General features: G+C 40.2%; 1 protein-coding gene across 4 annotated transcripts in view; it reads right to left on the minus strand.

Moving 5' to 3' along the window:
• DPYD (dihydropyrimidine dehydrogenase) overlaps positions 1–21,402 on the minus strand; it is a 1,626,828-nt gene that overhangs the window by 441,087 nt on the left and 1,164,339 nt on the right. For all 4 annotated transcript variants that reach the window (XM_077278231.1, XM_077278232.1, XM_077278230.1 and 1 more), the window contains one exon: positions 8,027–8,191. In XM_077278231.1, the coding sequence (XP_077134346.1) occupies positions 8,027–8,191 (165 nt within the window). The remainder of the gene's footprint in view (positions 1–8,026; positions 8,192–21,402) is intronic.

The following is a 21,402-nucleotide window of genomic DNA, read 5'->3' on the forward strand; positions in this document are numbered from 1 at the left end:
GTGTGCATGCATGACCACTGACTGCTCTCTGTTGGGCAGTTAACCTGTGCTCCTGTGAAGTCTAACAGGGCGCAGTGCTTTGCTTTCTCAGCTGTTCTGTGAGTTAACAGAGCTAGCCAATACCGCCATATAGTGCTGCCATTTGCTAGCAGCAGGTTTTCCTGCACGGTGGACCCCGGGCTGCGAACGCACCAATAACAACAATAAAAAACTATATTTTCTCGGTGCGTTCCGCTAGCCCTAACACCAGTTGAATCCTTCTAAGCTCTATGCGGAAACAGAAAGTCTATTTTCCCTGCATGAGTCATCACTGTAAAAGTCCCTTGTGAGAGGAGGAGGAAGCAGCTTGATGAGGGGTTAAAGAGGGGAATGATTTATGTAGGGAGAAGAGATTTCCTGTTTCTACATAGGGCAGAAAAAAAAGAATTAGCTGGGTAGAAAGGCAAAATGAGAAATTGTAAGTACACAGTGCTATAGAATAGGATGGGGGAGGAAGGATTCAGACACAGCCACCCAACGTTAAAATCCAATTTATTCAAAAGATATTAATAAAAAATAATAAAGCCTGATGCATTTCTGGTTCTTATCCTAAGACTTAGGGTGCCTGCGTTGTGACAGAAACTTGTTAATTTTTATAAGTTTTCATTGGATCATTGTTTTTAATGGCTTTTATATAAATTGGATTTTAATGGTGCATGGCTGTTAGGGATTCCTTCCTTCCTCCTCCTCATTATGGCTGTGCCTCACCAGCAGAAGCGGCATCCACCACGCATGTCTCCATCCCAGACATCGAGTACCTCGCGGCGTGGTGAACTCTATTCATTTTCATTTGAACCAGTTACTGAAGAAGAAGTAAGCAGGCTCCTTGCATCTTCTCGCCCGACCACTTGCACCAGTGACCCCATTCCGTCACATCTCCTCCAGTCCCTTTCCCCGGCTGTCACTTCTCACATAACAAAAATATTCAACCTTTCCCTCACTTCCGGTATTTTTCCCTCCTCATTTAAGCATGCCATCATACATCCATTACTTAAAAAACCCTCCCTCGACCAAAACTGTGCCGCTAATTATAGACCTGTCTCTAATCTTCCCTTCATCTCTAAACTCCTGGAACGCCTGGTCCACTCCCGTCTTACCCGCTATCTCTCAGATAACTCTCTTCTCGACCCTCTTCAATCTGGCTTCCGCTCTTTACACTCTACTGAAACTGCCCTCACTAAAGTCTCTAATGATCTACTAACAGCTAAATCTAATGGTCACTACTCCATGCTAATTCTATTGGATCTTTCCGCAGCATTCGACACTGTGGATCATCAGCTCCTCCTCACTATGCTCCGCTCCATCGGCATCAAGGACACCGTTCTCTCATGGTTCTCCTCCTATCTCTCTGACCGATCCTTCACTGTATGTTTTGCTGGTTCCTCCTCCTCTCACCTTCCCCTTACTGTTGGGGTTCCTCAAGGATCAGTCCTAGGCCCCCTCCTCTTCTCTTTGTATACTGCCCCTATTGGATAAACAATCAGTAGATTTGGTTTCCAGTACCATCTCTATGCTGACGACACCCAATTATACACCTCTTCTCCTGCTTTCACTCCGACCTTCTTAGAAAACACCAGTGATTGTCTTACCGCTGTCTCTAAAATCATGTCCTCCCTCTATCTGAAACTGAACCTGTCAAAAACTGAACTCCTCGTGTTCTCTCCCTCTACTAACCTACCTTTGCCTGACATTGCCATCTCCGTGTGTGGTTCCACCATTACTCCAAAGCAACATGCCCGCTGCCTTGGGGTTATCCTTGATTCCGAGCTTTCATTCACCCCCCACATCCGATCACTGGCTCGCTCTTCTTATCTGCATCTCAAAAATATTTCTAGAATTCGCCCTTTTCTTACTTTCGACTCTGCAAAAACTCTTACTGTTTCTCTTATTCATTCCCATCTGGACTATTGTAACTCTCTACTAATCGGCCTCCCTCTTACCAAACTATCCCCCCTCCAATCTGTCCTGAATGTTGCTGCCAGGATCATATTCCTCACCAACCGTTACACCGATGCCTCTACCTTGTGCCAGTCATTACACTGGCTACCCATCCACTCCAGAATCCAGTACAAAACTACTACCCTCATCCACAAAGCACTCCATGGCTCAGCACCACCCTACATCTCCTCTCTGGTCTCAGTCTACCACCCTACCCGTGCCCTCCGCTCCGCTAATGACCTCAGGTTAGCATCCTCAATAATCAGAACCTCCCACTCCCGTCTCCAAGACTTTACACGTGCTGCGCCGATTCTTTGGAATGCACTACCTAGGTTAATACGATTAATCCCCAATCCCCACAGTTTTAAGCGTGCCCTAAAAACGCATTTGTTCAGACTGGCCTACCGCCTCAACGCATTAACCTAACTATCCCTGTGTGGCCTATTAAAAATAGAAAAACAAACAAAACACATAATCAGGTTCTTTGCATCGTGTTCTCATACACTTTATGCAGTTAATAGCACTCTGTGTCTGTACTGCTACATATTTAGGCTGTTAACTGGTTCATGCAGCTTTACATGAACACCCGAGCCTTACACTATGGCTGGTCCAAATAACTAAAGCAATTGTTACCATCCACCTCTCGTGTCTCCCCTTTTCCTCATAGTTTGTAAGCTTGCGAGCAGGGCCCTCATTCCTCCTGGTATCTATTTTGAACTGTGATTTCTGTTATGCTGTAATGTCTATTGTCTGTTCAAGTCCCCTCTATAAGTTGTAAAGCGCTGCGGAATATGTTGGCGCTATATAAATAAAAATTATTATTATTATTATTATTCCCCTTTTTTCTTTACATATCTGATGATTGCAATATATTAAGAGATTAAAAACATTGATGGGAGCGATTCTTTAATTACAATGGCAACTGTCAAAGAGTGTGACAGGTTAAGCAGTCAAGTGAACATTCAGATTTTAATGTTTATGTTTTGGAAGGGGGCAAATTGAATAAACACTATAAAGGACTATAAATGATGTTTTCTAAAGGACATTTACAGTACAAAATTCTGATGACTAGCCAACTCGTTCAAAGTATCTCCAATACAGCAGCATACTGTTCTCAGTATGGCCTGGTTGATACCTACTAAAAGTGATTCAAGAAGGGACAAGTGACTTAGTAACAGGGTCCATCCACAAAAGGCTAATGTAGCAGAAACTGCTGAATACATTGCAGTTGGCTATGACGGAAAAGTATCAGAACATTCAGTATAATGCATTGCAATATTCTGCTTTTAGGGATTTTTATCCTCAAAAAAGTCAAAAGTGCCCAGTGCTAGATATGTGTGCAACTCTTATCAGGGAAAAGTATGGCACTAGAAAGTTCTATGGGGAAAAGGCAAAGCAGCAGAGAAATGTGATGATATGAAGCAATGTTCTCTTGGTAAACCTTGGGTTCAGCCATCCCATGAATGTCACCTTTCTCAAGTCCATCCCTCCAAAGTAGCTGTATTTATCTAGCAACAGTGGTTTCTTTCAGCAAAATAATGCTCCATGCCACACTACAAAAATTGTTCAGAAATGGCTTGAAGAACATGCCAAAAAGCTTGGGTGTTAATTTGACCGCCACAATTCTCAGATCTCATACCTATCAAGCATCTGTGTAACTTGCTGAGAAAAGTATATACCTCACAAACTGCTAAACTGAAATCATTTGCTGAGAGCGTCCTACTGCCTTTAGTAGAGACCAAACTTCAATAGGACAAAACTTTTGTAGGCACAAGTGGCATGACATATTTGGAATGTGGTTTTAATTTTATGGGCATTTTAAGTAATCTAAGGCTACTTTCACACTAGCATCGGTATGGGGTCGTCGCGCTGCGTCGGCCCGACGTACCGACGCATACTGTGCAAAAAGTGCCCGACGTGGGCAGCAGAAGCAGTCTTAGGATGCTTCTGCTGCCCCATTGCAAGGACCGGGGAGGAGGGGGTGGAGTTTCGGCCGCGCATGCACGGTCGAAAATGTCGGTCTCGACGCAAAAAAAAGGTTACATGTAACTTTTTTGTGGCGGCGCTGCGCCAAAACACGGCGCAACCGTCGCATGACGGTTGCGATGTGTGTCACTGTGTCGCAATGCGTCGCTAATAAAAGTCTATGGAGAAAAACCGCCTCCTGCGGGCAACACGACGCTAGTGTGAAAGTAGCCTAAGACTCCTCTCCAAGAAATGATATGAGAAATGATGCTTTTTTTACCCAAATGAATGGGTCTCCGTAGACTCTCACTTTTGTAGGCTCATACATGACTGAGACTTAACAATATTATGGAAGAAGATGCAAAGTTGGAATCTTGAGATTTTTGCACCCCCACAGTTTGAACTATTGCTGTATATACAATATATATATATATATATATATATATATATATATATATATATATATATATATACTAGACTGTGGCCCGATTCTAACGCATCGGGTATTCTAGAATATGCATGTCCCCGTAGTATATGGACAATGATGATTCCAGAATTCGCGGCAGACTGTGCCCGTCGCTGATTGGTCGAGGCAACCTTTATGACATCGTCGCCATGGCAACCATTATGACATCTACGTCGATACTGTGCCCATCGCTGATTGGTCGAGACCTGGCGGCCTCCACCAATCAGAGACGCGGGATTTCCATTATGACATCATCGTCGCCATGCTGTGCCCGTTGCTGATTGGTCGAGGCCTGGCGGCCTCGACCAATCAGAGACGTGGGATTTCCAGGACAGACAGACAGACAGAAAGACAGACAGACAGAAAGACAGACAGACAGACAGACAGACGGAAAAACCCTTAGACAATTATATATATAGTTAATATATATAAAATATATAAAAGTTTGGACACACCTTCTCATTTAAAGATTTTTCTGTATTTTCATGACTATGAAAATTGTACATTCACACTGAAGGCATCAAAACTATGAACTAACACATGTGGAATTATACACTTAACAAAAAAGGGTGAAACAACGGAAATTATGTCTTATATTCTAGGTTCTTCAAAGTAGCCACCTTTTGCTTTGATGACTGCTTTGCACACTCTTGGCATTCTCTTGTTGAGCTTCAAGAGGTAGTCACCGGGAATGGTCTTAAAACAATTTTGAAGGAGTTCCCAGAGAAGCTTAGCACTTGTTGGCCCTTTTACCTTCACTCTGCGGTCCAGCTCACCCCAAACCATCTCGGTTGGGTTTAGGTCATGTGACGGTGGGGGCCAGGTCACCTGGTGCAGCACCCCATCACTCTCCTTCTTGGTCAAATAGCCCTTACACAGCCTGGAGGTGTGCTTGGGGTCATTGTCCAGTTGAAAAATAAATGATGGTCCAACTAAACGGAAACTGGATGGAATAGCATGCTGGTGCAAGATGCTGTGGTAGCCATGCTGGATCAGTATGCCTTCAGCTTTGAATAAATCCCCAACAGTGTCACCAGCAAAGCACCCCCACACCATCACGCCTCCTCATCCATGCTTCACAGTGGGAACTAGGCATGTAGAGTCCATCCGTTCACCTTTTCTGCGTCGCACAAGGACATGGTGGTTGAAACCAAAGACCTCAAATTTGGACTCATCAGACCAAAGCACAGAATTCCACTGGTCTAATGTCCATTCCTTGTGTTGTTTAGCCCAAACAAGTCTCTTCTGCTTGTTGCCTGTCCTTAGCAGTGGTTTCCTAGCAGCTATTTTACCATGAAGGCCTGCTGCACAAAGTCTCCTCTTAACCGTTGTTGTAGAGATGTGTCTGCTGCTAGAACTCTGTGTGGCATTAACCTGGTCTCTAATCTGAGCTGCTGTTAACCTGCGATTTCTGAGGCTGGTGATTCAGTAGGACTATCAGCTGTGTATCCACCAGACTTCTGCACAACACAACTGAGTGTCCCAACCCCATTTATAAGGCAAGGAATGCCACTTATTAAACCTGACAGGGCACACCTGTGAAGTGAAAACCATTCCCGGTGACTACCTCTTGAAGCTCATCAAGAGAATGCCAAGAGTGTGCAAAGCAGTCATCAAAGCAAAAGGTGGCTACTTTGAAGAACCTAGAATATAAGACATAATTTCAGTTGTTTCACACTTTTTTGTTAAGTATATAATTCCACAATTGTTAATTCATAGTTTTGATACCTTCAGTGTGAATGTACAATTTTCATAGCCATGAAAATACAGAAAAATCTTTAAATGAGAAAGTGTCCAAACTTTTGGTCTTTACTGTATATATATATATATATATATATATATATATATATATATATATATATAGTGTATATATATATATATATATATATATATATATATATATATATATATATACAATGCAGCAAAAAGAAAAAACATGAGCGGCACTGTCCCATTTACTGAAAAAACAGACAGACCATTCTGTGGGGGAAACCCAGATAGGAACCCCTTAATGCATAAACCAGTGTGACCACGGTGCTCCTCATGAGAAAATAAAGTCTGTATGAAAATGCTGAGGATAAGATGAAGGAGAGAGGGCACTCACCGGTCTTCTATAAAATCACTTCTTTATTATAAACTTGACATCCAGAGTAAAGGCAGCGGCCGGGGGAAAGAGAAGGAGCAGGGGTGGACGACGGCCGTTTCGCGCTTGTCCTGCGCTTCTACGGGTCCGTAGAAGCGCAGGACAAGCGCGAAACGGCCGTCGTCCACCCCTGCTCCTTCTCTTTCCCCCGGCCGCTGCCTTTACTCTGGATGTCAAGTTTATAATAAAGAAGTGATTTTATAGAAGACCGGTGAGTGCCCTCTCTCCTTCATCTTATCCTCAGCATATATATATATACATACATGTTACTGAGTTTCAGACAAATCTAACTTAATGATTTCAAACAAGCGATTCACTTCTAACCCAATCCCACCTATTTTAGTGCTCTGCACAAGATACAAATCATTATTGTTAATGCATAGTGCATTAGAAATAGTGTATAACCTCCTTTTATGGTTTAATTGTGGAACTGATGCTACTTTTGCAATCATATACATCCTACACACTGTTTCAGCTGTGCTATTTTTAATGCTGCTGTAGCTTGGACATTTGAAATAATTACAAAACCACTAATTTTCTCTTTCATTTTCCAGGAATTCACAGTCGGCTACAATTTTGTTGACGCTCCTTAATGCTCTCATGGAGAACCCAGAATTATAGCATGTCAATTTCAAACCATGTAGAGCAGTAATATGTTTACTAGAGATGAGCCAGAATTGAAAAATTTTAAACCTCACTTATTTTTCAAAATTGTGTATGTGCTGAAAATTCTGGACCTAATGAAGTGATTTTTCCATTGTTGGCACTTATTATCACAGCAATTTATAGTATATTCTAGTGTAAGGAAAACAACTTAATCCACCAACTAAAGATAATATTGGCATAACCAGCACATCGTTGGAAGATTTCAGATATTTGATGGTACACAGCTGACATATGGACATTAGCTGTTTTGCTCCAACAGATCATTCTTTGTGGTCCCTGAAGAAGCGCTTGTTGGCCATACATCAGCTGTATAACCATATTCTCTTTGTTGTTATTTAGTATCTGGAATAAAGGAAGAATGATTTACTAACTTGTGAGTGCTACTTTCTTTCTGTCTTTTGAGGATAAGCTAGTGTAAGCAAGCCTTTACTGCTAAAGGATTGGACTAGTCCTGGAGTGCTCAATTGTTTTCGGAACTCTCATAGCAATGAAAGGAGAAATGTTCCCACATGGCAACTTCTCCATTCATTGCATTACAAGACAGGACTTAGTTTTTAAGATAGATCTGAGTTACAAAGCTGCAAACCTCATTTTTCAGACATTTATGTCATATAATTTGTCTGCAATGGAATACAATGCATCATACTGGTAAATGCCATGCTATCTTTCTTGCTTTAAAGAATTGGAACTGTTGGGCACAGAGCACCTCCATTTACCTGCTACAAGTCTGGGATCCTGTGAAGACCATTCAGGCACTTACATTGCTAAGCTATGCAGATATCAAAAGTAATTTTGTAATTGGAACTTACATGTTGAGGAAAGTCAGTCTTCAATTCAGTAATAGATTTACACCAGTAAGCAGAAGTCTTTTCACTAATAAGTTCAATGTTTAAGAAGGCGCCTTGTGCGGGACCATAGAGGTGGCCAGATGTTGTTCCACGTATAATTCTAGGTGAAACATTAGTCACTATATCCTGCAAAAAATAGCAGAAACAAGATTAATTGAATACAAAAATACCAGTTTAGGAGTACAGGAGAAAATATCCACTGCTTGTCATGCAGTTTGCTAGTTGACATATGACCTCTATGAGGATATAATGAGTGTAAATCCTGGTCCATACAAGTATATTTGCTAGCTTCATAGATCAGTTATGTGATATTGCCATCACTCAAGTTGCATGACTAGATGATGGCAGCCTCAAGGGAATATCATTCGAAGATGCTTTGTCCACTAATGAAGCTCAGTATGGTTACACTGTAAATTGTCGATATTCAAAATAACACGAGATAATTGGAGAAAACCACCCTAAAATGATGAGGACATCGTATATAAAAAAGGCTGTTTGCATAGTATTGTCATGAGTGTGTCACGCCAACCTGAGAGCTCTGGGGGTAGAAGATCACTGCATATTGTGAATCACAGATATTCCATTTAGCCTGTCTATTTGGATCCCATATTAAATGAATTTGGTTTCCTTTAGTGCTGAAGAGTTATCGACCCTTTCTATGCTGGTCAGAAACATGTAGCTCCATTTCAGCTGCTTCTGATCTGGTCTTAACTCTTCCTATAAAACCTGGCCAGACCCTCTCTGTCCTGTCAATGGAAGCTCCGCTTCCTTGATCTTAGGAGATGGTGTGCTGAATAGGAGTTTGTTGTCGCTATTAGACATTCATCTTCCTGTGCTGTGTGCTAAAGCTAAGTAGTTGAAGTTTGGAGTTGTGGTGTTCTGTAGGTTGCTGTTGTATGTGTGTGTTTATATCCTGTTTTGTCTTTGTGTATGGTTTACCTTTCATTTCTGTCCCATGCCTCATGGAGTGAGGGAGGGGACAGATTAGGGTTTTTACAGAAGCATAGTAAGGTCGGAGACTCGGGCTCTCTACCTTTAAGAATACCTACAGGACAGCGCTAGTTAGAGTCCCAGCTCCAGGGATAGTATGAGGCCCCTCTTCCTTACTGAATTAACAAGTATCTTGCAAGTATGGTCTAGATCAGTGTTTTCCAAACTCCAGTCCTGATGCATTTATGATAATTCCTTCACCTGTACAATGCTAGGAAAATCCTGAAATCATGGGGGCCATGAGGACTGGAGTTTGCGAAACACTGGTTGCCAGGATTTCCAACCCAGCAGCAGGTGGCAGCTCATCCCTTTGAGCAATTCAGCTTGCTGGACAGTTCCTTGCTAACCTAGATACTAGTACCTGTGTTGTTCCTGATTACATCCACCCTGAGATCCTGATTGGCTCCACCCTAAGTTCCTGATTGGCTCCACCCATGAACTTTTTGATTGAACTCCCTACTTAAGCTTGTCATTTCACTTCCTTCCTTGTGTGAATATTGAGCTCCCAGCCTTTAGTCAAGCTCTCCTTCCATCTGCTGCCTTGTCCAAACCATACTGCTGCTCCCATGTATCCACCTCTGGCTGATTCCTGACTATGAAACCTACTTATCCTTCAGACTATACTGTTGATCCCATGTACCTACCTCTGGCTGATATCTGTGACTATGCTACTGGTGCTGCCTCTAATGGTTTCAATACTACTACTCCAAACCAGGTCAGTTCTTAACACTGGTCTAGATAAGAGAATAGTGTTCAGAAAAAATATTTTTGTTTGTGTTTTTTTCTGATATGCAAACCTTTACTTAAGCCCTTAAGGACCAGGGATATTTCCGCTTTGTGTTTCCATTTTTAACTCTATTACTTTTCCATTAATGTGGCCAGGTGAGGGTTTGTTTTTTGAGGGACGAGCTTTACTTTTGAACAACACCATTGCTCTTTCTATATCATGTACTAGAAAACGGGAAAAAAATTGTGGTGAAATTGCAAAAAAGTGCAATATCACAATAGTTTTTTTTTTTCCATGTTCACTAAATGCTAAAACTGTCCAGTCATTATGATTTCCCAGTGTGTAGATACCAAACATGCTTTTTATTTAAGTGGCAAAAAAAAATCTAGAGTTTGTCCAAAAAAAAAAAAAAAGGCACCATTTCCCGAGACATGTAGAGTCCCCATTTTTCAGTATCTGGGTCTGGGTGATGGCTTTTTTTTGTATGCTGAGCTGACATTTTAATTGATTCCATTTTGGGATAGATACGATGTTTTGATCACCGAGTATTGCATTTTGTTGCAACAACCAAAAAACTTAATTCTGGCATTTTGACCATTGTTCTCGTTACTCTGTTTACCAATCGGATTAATTAATTTTATATTTTGATAGGTCTAGTGATTCTGAATATGGCAATACCAAATATGTGTATTTTTTATTTATTTTTTTATTGTTTTATATTTAATGGGGCAAAAGTGTGGTGATTAGAACTTTTATGCTTTTTAATTTTTTTTATATTTGAATTTTTTTTTTTGCTTTTTACTTGCTTCAATAGTCTCCAGGGGAGACTAGGAGCTGCAATCATATAACCGCTTGTGTTACACATAGTCGAGCTGCAGCCCATCAGGCGGCACTCATAGCAATTCAGCAATGACAACCACAGGGGTGTCATGCAAAGCCCGGGTTGTCATGCCAGCCAATCGGCGACCCAAGACCATGTGACAAGGGTGCCGATTGGCTGAGCTAAGACATGCATCTGGTTTGCGCAAGTTAAATGCCGCTGAAAGAGATTGACAGAGGCAGTTAACTCGTTAACAACCGCAAGTGGATGGCAATTCCACCCACGGCTTTTAGGGGCACATAACAGAAGATTATATCAGCTGTCATCTGCCGGAAAAGGTGCAAGCTCATAGCCGAAGCCCGCATCAACGAGGGGGAGGCAACCTATGACACACATAACACGTCAGAGCTCGTTAAGTTGTTAATATTCTGTTCCTTTCAATAAATGTTAATATTTTTATAGTGCTTTTGTCTAAGTAAACAGGATTAATTGTTGCACAATGGGTCCAGACTAAACGATAAACTATCTAATCCCAAATTAATTTGTTCCTCATATTGGTGTGCATTCGGGGATCGGGGATCGGTGTCAAAGCTCCTTAGATAGCACTCTGAAATTAAAGACTATGCAAATCTAAACATTTCTAAGATCACTTGAAGGAGAAATTAATATGCACAATGCTTTAGTTATATAGATTGAAAAAAGACTAATGTCCATCAAGTCCAACCTTTCTCCACTAATTACATTCTATATAGCTAGATTATCTATAACCCACAAAGCCATTTGTGCTGAGGAAAGCATACCTTTTTTAAAAGCTGTTATAGTGTCTGCCATTACTCCCTCTTGTGGTGGAGAATTCCAGAGTCTAACTGTTCTAACTGTAAATAACCGTTTCCCATTTATCTACCAGAATCAATTTGCACCCCCCCCCGGTATTTGTAAGGTCTCTGGAAGGAACAAATCATGTGCCAGTCCTTTGTATTGATCACGCATACATTTATACATGTAAAAGCTAACCTAGCCCAACTTTTCCAACCTCTCATCATATGATAAGCCTTCCATCCAGTGTAATAAGCTAATTGCCACCTTTGAACTGACACTAACTTCTGAACACCCTTTTTTTTACCTGGATCCCATATTCTAGATGTGGCCTCACCAGTGATTTATAAAGGGGTAAAAATATTTTGGAATCGTGGGATTTAATCTCTCTTTTTATACACGCTAAAATCTTGTTGGCTTTTGCAGCTGCTGCTTGACAAGTCTGTTGACATCTATACTGATACATAAATTTCCCCATGTAAAACATATTTGACATGTAAACATATAATTAAATATTCTCCCTATCTCCAACTTTACCACACTGTAAAGTTGTAATTGCCTAAACTATCAGCATTTTGGACCTGTGGAGAAAAAATCAGTGTTTAGTAAAGGTAGATACTGTTTTAAAAAATGGTCCAAAAAAAGTAACGTTGATGGGCACAACCAAAAAAATAGATAGTCTTCAAATTTAATTCCATAAGTATCAAACAATTAAAATTCACATACTAGTGATAGAAAAAACACCCTGATAAGTTTCTGGCGCTGTGTGCGCCCTTAGTCATAGAGAATGTTTTGCAAAATGTTGAGATATCCCCTTTTTCAGAGGAAGTCATCTCAATAATTTGTTCTTTGACAGTTGATGGTCAATAGCGATGAAATGTTGATGAAGATCATATGTTTCCACTGGGCAATTAGCTGTTTGTCGTTTGCCTCGATTCTGAAAATCACAGTGATCAGCTATTATTGACAAGGAAAGTGGCAATTAGATGGACATTTCTATTGAAAGAATAACGATGACCATATAATAAATGTAATGTAGTGATTGCAGCTCTGACTCTACAAAGGGTTCCGAGAGAGGCACTTGGACTAAGATATGTGGATAGAAATTGATTTCTTGAGATAACTCCTCTAAGATCACGTAGATTATAAACTGATGTGACTAGTTATGAGAATTCCAACTTTCTACAGTCTAGATTGTTAGTATTCAACCATTAGCTCTATAGCAGTTGCAAAGCTCCAGTAATTAGAAAGTAATGGTAGAGGCAAGAGTTGGTGACAACTGGTCAGGATGGTCCCAAAATACTGGGTCATTTTCTTTCTCTTTCTTTTATGACCTATAATGGCCCTGAATCACAACATCAATTTTGGCACTTTAAAACTAGATTTTTAAATATTGAATATTAAACAGCACAATTACAAAATTGCACAAAAAAATAAGAAAACAATAGAAAAATAAAACACTATTTAAACTAAAGTTACAGGCAAACAGTCTTGAAGGCAAAGCTCACACAACATTTCAGAATACCAAACGGCAGCATAGCGAATAAAGGTCATTTAATCAAAGATTATTAAAATTCTATATAAAAACTTTTACTCCCCTGGCCATAGAGTTTAAGAGATCTGTGATGATATAACATGAACCCCATTAGCACACAGCAATTAAGGTCAATTTACATATTTTAATTAAGAACCACCCCATATAAAACAATTACGGTAATAAGCATACTAACAGGATTTCATAACATTTGGACATTTCTTTTCCCACTAGATAGACAGGAAGCCTTAATTTGCATTAATTAGCTCTGATCTGCATATGTTTGATAAGGCATACCCTTGCCACATAATATTATTTATTCCTAAATCTGCCAAATGTCACTATTGCAAAGGATGGGAAGATGCTTTCTTAAGAGGAGCTAAAAATCGTTGTCTTAATTTACATTATTAAAATATTGTTTTGCACTATAATGGATGGATTCACATTATAAGTAGAGATGGGCAAACCCAAACAGTAAAGTTCAGCGTCCGTACTGAACACCTATTGTTTCGGGCACAGACAACGAACACGGACTTCACCAGGAAGATTGTGTTACTGTTCAAGTTCAGCCCCCCGAGCACTGGGTGTTTGTTGCGCTGTCATGTGCATGACAGCACAGCAAATGCCATTTCTGATAGGTGGCAAAATCATCACCAACGGTCAGACAGCTGCAGTTCCCATGCTGTCAAATGACAGCGTAAGAGTGCAGCTTTGATCGGAGGTATAAGGTTTATCTCCGGTAACTGTTGTCAGCTGATAGGACTACTGCTCCCATCAGCAGATGCCTGCTGCCACTAATAACAGTAAGAGCAGGAGTGAATAATGAGAGTGCTCATCAGCCGGTGCCTGTGCTGTAAATAAATAATAATTTAAAAAAATACACAGTGTGTGTTCCCCTGTATTTTTTGATAACCAGCCAGGGAAAAGTTCACAGCTGAGGGCTGCAAACCTCAGCTGTCAGCTTCAGCAAGACTGGTTATCAAGAACAGAGGGGTTCCCAGGACTTATTTTTAATTACTTAAATAAATATAAACTTTGTTGTCAATGCGATTGAAGTTTCAAACTTCTCCATGAGGACAAAACCACGGTAATCTTATAATCAACTGACGACACCGCAGGTGAACCCATACCAGTCCAGCACCTTTAAAAAAAATTACAGAATGTGGCAGCCATGATTGTATTTCTGTCCAGCCGCTTCACCTATGTGAAGCCATTGTACTGTATACCCATCCACTGCAGAGTAAAATATAAACTTATCTCCTCACCCACAAAGTTCTCCTCAGTTTTGCACCACCTTACATCTCCTCTCTCATCTCTGTCTATAACCTTACTTGTGCTCTCCATTTTGTAACCGATCCAAGACTAACATCCTCCATAATCTAAGCCTCCCACTTCCATCTCCAAAACTTTTCTAGAACTGCGCCAGGCTTCTGGAATGCACTACACCCGAAGATCTTAGCCCTCACTTCCTTAATCTCTTTCCAGTTCCGCTTCTAATTTTTTCTCAGAATCTGGTCTCTCTTATTCATTTATCTAAACATTCCCCATGCACCCAATAGCACTTGGTAAATGCGCTTGTACAGATACAGGCTGATGATTGGATCATGCAACTTATTTGAAATGTCCTATTTATTATACTGATGGCTGGACCACACAAGACAAGCACATTCTACCTATTGTGTCCCCTCTATTTCCGCACTCCTCCTGTATCTGTTGAACTATGTATTATCTGTACATCTCCTCCTCAAGTGTAAAGAGCTACTGTTCCTATAACAACTGGAGACTAGAATTTGTCACATTAGTCTATAATTAGCTGTCTTTATTTCTTACCCCAAACCCATAGAATGTTTATGGGGTCCTTCCAGCTCTCTTTAGGCATAGGCTGTCAGAGAAAATATGGATAAGTTCTACTGAATTTCAAAATCCAATCCATTTAATATTTGGGAGGTTGAGCCATAGCCAAAAGTGTTTGGCAGAAACTTAATCTTTTATCCCTATTCAAAGTGCATGTCTGCTGGGCAAAATTGGACATATATGTGTAGAGAAGGGTCATTAGTTGTCCAGTTTTCTATTTTCTCTCTTTAGTGTATATTTGTATTAAAATACATCAGAATGCAGTACATTGAGGTACTAGTACATTGCTTGACATGCATCCTGGAAGCTAAAAATGCAAATATTTTGTCTAATTTGTGTAAAGGTGTTTTCCACTCCCAGTAAAGTGCACCCCAAATGTTGTAAAATATCTAAAATAAGAAACACAGTCGGAACTCACCCTCCCTGAGTCCAGCACTGGCTCCCCACTGAAGCGGTGACGTCACGTTGACAGCATACATTACTGCTAGATCAAATCACCGAGCTCAGCATTTGTGCAAGGTAGACAACATGAGCTGTGATTGGCTACAGCAGTGATGCACACTGAGACAAGAGTGGCTACAGGACAATGAAGAGGAAGTTAGACTCTCTGTTTGTAAATTTAAGGTATTTTACATTGTTGGGGTCCACTTTCCTGAAAATAGAAAACCCCTTTAATTTGGGTGAAAATATCTATACAATATAAGAGGTTGTCTGTGACATCAAGTACCCATTCTGATCAGCTGTCATTAGCTCTGGTGGAGGCCAAGAGAGAAACAAACTGCACAGTTTTGGTCACTATGTAGTGCCCGCTGCAGGGTACTGCAGGTCAGCTGCAATTGTCTTAAAATCTATGAAAGTTGTTCTACAGTTTTCATCAGCAGATGCTACAGAATGAGCAGAGTAGTGCTATTAAGCTGCTAATTGCTTGCATCCATCCGGCGGCGGCACTAATAACAGCTGATTATGGTAGACCCTCACTAACCTGATATTGATGACTAGTGATGAGCGTGTATACTCGTTGCTTGGGTTTTCCCGAGTATGCTTGGGTGTCTTCCGAGTATTTTGGTGTGCTCGGAGATTTAGTTTTTGTCGATGAGGCTGTATGATTTGCGGCTGCTAGACAGCCTGAATACACGCAGGGATTGCTTGTTTGTTAGGGAATCCCCATATGTATTCAGGCTGTCTAGCAGCTGCCAATCGTAGAGCTGTGTCAACAAAAACTAAATCTCCGAGCACACCCAAATACTCGGAGGACACCCGGCATGCTCGAGAAAACCCGAGCAATGAGTATACTCACTCATTACTGTTGATGACCTCTTAGGTATCGGTCATCAATATTTTATGCCCGAGTTTACCTACTTGAATTCCCAAATTGCTAGATAGCAATATACAAATAAAGGAAAAGAAGCAGCAGCAGCATGCAGCACTGTTTCTGGGTGCCGTGCCCCCCAGGCTACATTTTTTTGTCTTCTAGATAGCAATATAAATATATGGATAAATAATAAATAAATGTAGTCAACATTTCAAACAAAATATTAAAAGACTTGAAGACATATAAATGAGTCTTTGTTCATCACACACAAGCAAAAAGTATCACTTTTTTAACTCATTTGTATTTTTTTCCGACCTACAATAGTTTTCAATTAACTTTGACAATTTTCCGTCATGAGCATTCACAACATGACACCAATGTGTGATATTATGTGAATTGCAGAGACCTTTAAGACATGTATGATTCTATAGCTCTCTTTGTAATAATGAATTCTAAGGAAAAAGCACGCACATCAGAAATAATGTGGGAGTGGGAGACATTGCAAGAGAGTGATGGAAGATTTCTAGTTGTCACAATTTAATTATTAGAAACACATATGAAAGGACATCACATATTGGACAATCACTTCAGACGCCCACAGACTTGTCAGAGGAATTGAATAAACTGATCTAAAAGAAATACCGCCAACCAATGTGATAAAGTACAGAGCAGCTGATGTAAAAATCATTTGTATGAGATAAATAAACATTTTCTTCTACTTCTTAACAGAAAAGTATAAGATATTTGGAAGCGTTTAGTCTTAAGGGAACCTGTCACGTTTCTCAATTTGGTAAACTGCTACTCCAGCTTTAAATTAGCTTATCCCTGCATTACAACACAGTGATCCATTTCACACACAAATGCTTGATTTTTTTTTAAAAAAAAACAACTATTATTTATGTATTTATTATATGCTAATGAGCCAGCACTAGTTCTGCGGGGGCGTAACTTTTATCAGATTAGTCCTGCTTCAGATCCTGTAATTACATCCAAGGGACATGATTGACATCCTTTATTCAAGGGTCAGACTGACCCCAGACTTTGGCATTTTCTACTGTCTATAGCTCCAAGGCTTCTGTCTATGCACTAATGTACTGCCTACAGCTCCTCCCAGGTTGGGATAACCCAAGAGAGCAATACGTACTGATGGAAGCTTTACTCCACTGATGGTGGCAGGTCCTTCTGCGTACTGACCAGAAAACTGCTCCAATCAGCTGCCTACTTATAACTGCTCTTCCCTTGGTTGAACATTTTGTAAAAGCAGAGTTAACAATGGCAGCATTCTCCCAGATTGTTCAACCTGGGAAAGAGCATTGATAAAATGATAAGTGATCAAAACAGCATTTTGGAGCTACAGCCATTTGGATTTTTTTAGTTTTAAGGAAACCTATCATGTTTTTCCAGTTTACCAAACTTCCCCTGTAGTGTTAAATTGGCTTATCAATGCATTAAAAATTCAGTGCTGCATTTCACACGAAACACTTCTTTTATTTTTCGGGAAAAAAACACTATTATGCACCATGTGTTATATGCTAATGATCAAGAACTAATTCTGTGAGGGCGTAACTCTTTTCAGATTAGCCTTTCCTCAAATCCTTTAAGCATGAATAATATCCTCTATTCCAAGGTCAGACTGACCCCAGGCTTTGGCATTGTCTACTGTCTGTAGCTCCAGGGCTGTTATCTATCCACTACCGTAATGCTCACAGCTCCTCCAAGGTTAGGACAACCCAAGAGGGCAATGCATACTGATGGAAGCTTTACGCTTTACTCAGCTGATGATGGAGCCTATTTCTGTATGCTGACTAAAACACTGTTTCAATCAGCTGTCTGGTTATCACTGCTCTTCCCTTGGTTGAAAATTTGGTGTGATCAGTGCTAACAACAGTAGGTCTTTTTGCACAGATTGAAGGGAAGAGAGTTGACAAACAGAGAGAGCCAAAAAGAAAAGCATAAGCCAGGATGCGGCACTCTCCTGGGTTGTCCAAAGATGTGAGGACTGGTGATCAATACAGTGGTGCATAGACAGCATCTCGTTAGATGTGGACAGTAGACAAGGACAATGCTTGTGTTTAGTCTGGCCCTCGAATAGAGTAGGTCAATCACATACCCTGTGATTTTTGGTGAAGCATTGCCCTGGCTGACTAGTCCTAGCTCGTTAGTATCCACAAACCCGTAGAAGCTCCAGAGCGGCGCGAAACGGCCGTCGTTTGGACCTGTACACTCTGCTGTGTGTGCACCCCCGAGCCGTGAAGATTTTATCACAATAAAGTTACCTGTTTTGAAGATCGGTGAGTGCTGCTGTTTTCTTCCTGCTTATGACTAGCTTATTAGTGTATATAGCATGGTGGATATTTTACACAATATACAAACACTCCTATGTAGAGCAATGTGTTGAAATTCCCTGATAGTCAATTTAACACTATAGTACTAGTTGACAAGCTCAGGAGGCCTGACAAGCTCCCTTTAATGATTGCTCACCTGGAAATAAATGATCTTGCTGAAAGTCATAGCATATTATTTTGCCTTGTTTCATGCTAGATGAATATATAAAGGGCTGCTATGCTTATATTGTAAGGCCGCTAATCCTATGCTGGGGAGCTTGTCAAAACAAACTATTAACAATAAATATGCTTCACACATATAGAAAAACCTTCTATGAGGCTTTGGAAACTGGAGGCATGTGAGATAATATATTGATCATAGCTAGACTTTTTTCTCTGGCTTACTTGTAATTAAAGAAAATCTGTCACCAGGTTTTTGCTACCCCAACTATGGGCAGCATGATGTAGAAACCGAGAATGCATTCCAGTGATGTATCACTTACTGGACTACTTTCTGCAGTTTTGATAGAATAACTTTTAACTTTGTGAATGTGTCTGAGCCAAATGAAAAACAGCAGAGGTGGAAAGAGAAGATAGAAATAGGAGGAAGAGAGAAAAGCAAGTGGGAAACAAAGAAAGAAAGATTGCCCTAATTTCAGTACTTTTTTCATAGTCTGTTTTGTATGTCCTTTCTGAGACTGTAGGCTTTAAGGTGCAAGTCAGGTTGCCGAGGTAGCCTGATGCACAGGGGAGAAAAGCTAAAATTTCCAAGGAACAAAAATGTGTCTATTTGAAAAACCACCAATGTTATTTAAAACTTTAGTTGTGCCAAATCCAGGATTTGTATTTCCTTTGCCTTTGCCAGCTCATTTTACTTGGCTGCTGTCTTGCATATACAGGAACAACTAAGGCAATGACATTCTAAAGGCTATATATACATTTTGCATAATGAGAATCAAACCCACATTTACATTTTATATCACGACCAACACTCTCTACTGAAAACCTGAGTTTCTCTTCATTTACAAGGATTGACATGGTGCAATCCTTACATTTTATCACTGTAAAATCAGGCAACATATGCCTGTTTTAATAGCTCCCCGTTTAACAACTGTCTTAAATGTTACGATAAATAGAGCAAAACACTTATATAAAATGTTTAAGTTGATGCTCTATTTCCACATTTAAATGCTGAACATATGCTGGCAATCTAAGCGCTATTACGGAAGAATATAATCTATAAAATGTAAGAAATTATACCAATCCCCAAAGGAAATTACTTCTGAATACAAAATGTATAGTTTGGAGTTAAGAAATTGACTTAACATCTTACTACATTTTGGTGTGCCAGTTAGAATTAAGGGGGTGTATAAGAGTACAATTGAAAATATCTTCTTTATTGCTTGGAATAAGCGCCATGACTATCAGTGCCCTCTGTCTTGTATTTTGGCAAATTGATGTCCAGAAAAATATATTTCATTCCACCCAATCAGATGCGTCTGGCTAGCTTTGACTAAGAACCAGGAAATGGGTTAACTTTGTGTCAGTCTGCTTGATGTTGAGCAGAGTGGAGTATGTTGAAGCTGGTGAGTGACCAGCCAAAATGTAAGCTGTAACTGGGAGAGAGACAATCCAGAATCTCTCTGAATGGAGACTGCACGGGTGAGCTAGGAGAGCTAGGAAACCTGTGTGTTGGAGATGCAGAGTAAGTGTGTGGAAGCTGCAGCCTTTTCAGTGTGAACTGTGCCCAAAGTTGAATATTTCTGTTTGGCACTGTAAACTGCTAGAGTCCAGACTGAAGGTGATAATGAAACTGGTAAGACCGAAGCTCTTCTGTACATAAAGTTTGCACCAAATGTGAGAGGACTGTAATCTGTTCGGATGAGTCCACACTGAAATATATGTGCTTGCTGAATAAGTTGTTTATTTGGTGTTATACCTTAATACTCCTTGGAGTTTTCTAAAAGCAATACGACTGGACATGTTTCGGTCAAACTGCATTTCATGTATGAACGCTACCTAATACCTACCTGAGAGCATAAATCTCTACAGTGGTCAGAGTGATGACTGTCAATTCCTGTGCTGACACAAACTACTGCGGATCCTGGAGAGAAGGTAGATGTCATCTTCATCACTTCTGTCCTCTATTCTCAGATACCAACAATCATTCAGTGTGATTCATGAAGTAAAGACAGCAGCAGCTGTTCTTCTCTTGGTCCATTACTTGGGCAACTAGTTTCATGCTTGAATTTTACTAATAATTATAACTATTTAAATGGGTTTTGCCATTGTAATATAAGGGGCATCAGTCTAAGTGTGATATTTAATAGCAAGGGCTTCCATTCTTTAAGGAGTGACAAAACTTTAGTTCAAGACTAGGACTTCCACTGAACTGATGTTTTAGAAAGGACTGTTCACTCAAGGGAAAAAGAACTTCAGATACAGTTGAGACTAAAAGTTTACATACACTATATAAAAAGACACATATGCATGCTTTTCTCAATATCTGACATGAAATCAGAATAAACGTTTCCTCTTTTAGGTCAATTATTAATATTTACCAAATGCCGGAATAATGAGAGAGAATGTTTTAAGGCATTTTTATTACTTACTGCAAAGTCGAAAGTTTACAGTGCCTTTAAACAATTCTGGACTGCCCATATGATGTAACGTGTTTGGAAGCTTCTTTTTGGAAACATCTGAATTAATTAGAGACACACCTGTGGATGTATTTTAATGCACACGTGAAACACACTGCTTCTTTGTGTAGCATCATGGGAAAATCTCAAGAAATCAGCCAAGATATCAGGAAGAGAATTGTGGACTTGCACAAGTCTGGCTCATCTTTGGGTAAAATTTTCAGATGCCTACAAACAATTATATGCAAGTACAAACAAGATGGGGATGTCCAGCCATCATACCACTCAGGAAGGAGATGGGTTCTGTGTCCCAGAGATGAA

The sequence above is a fragment of the Ranitomeya variabilis genome, chromosome 8, assembly GCF_051348905.1.
Source record: "Ranitomeya variabilis isolate aRanVar5 chromosome 8, aRanVar5.hap1, whole genome shotgun sequence".
NCBI classification, from domain to species: domain Eukaryota; kingdom Metazoa; phylum Chordata; class Amphibia; order Anura; family Dendrobatidae; genus Ranitomeya; species Ranitomeya variabilis.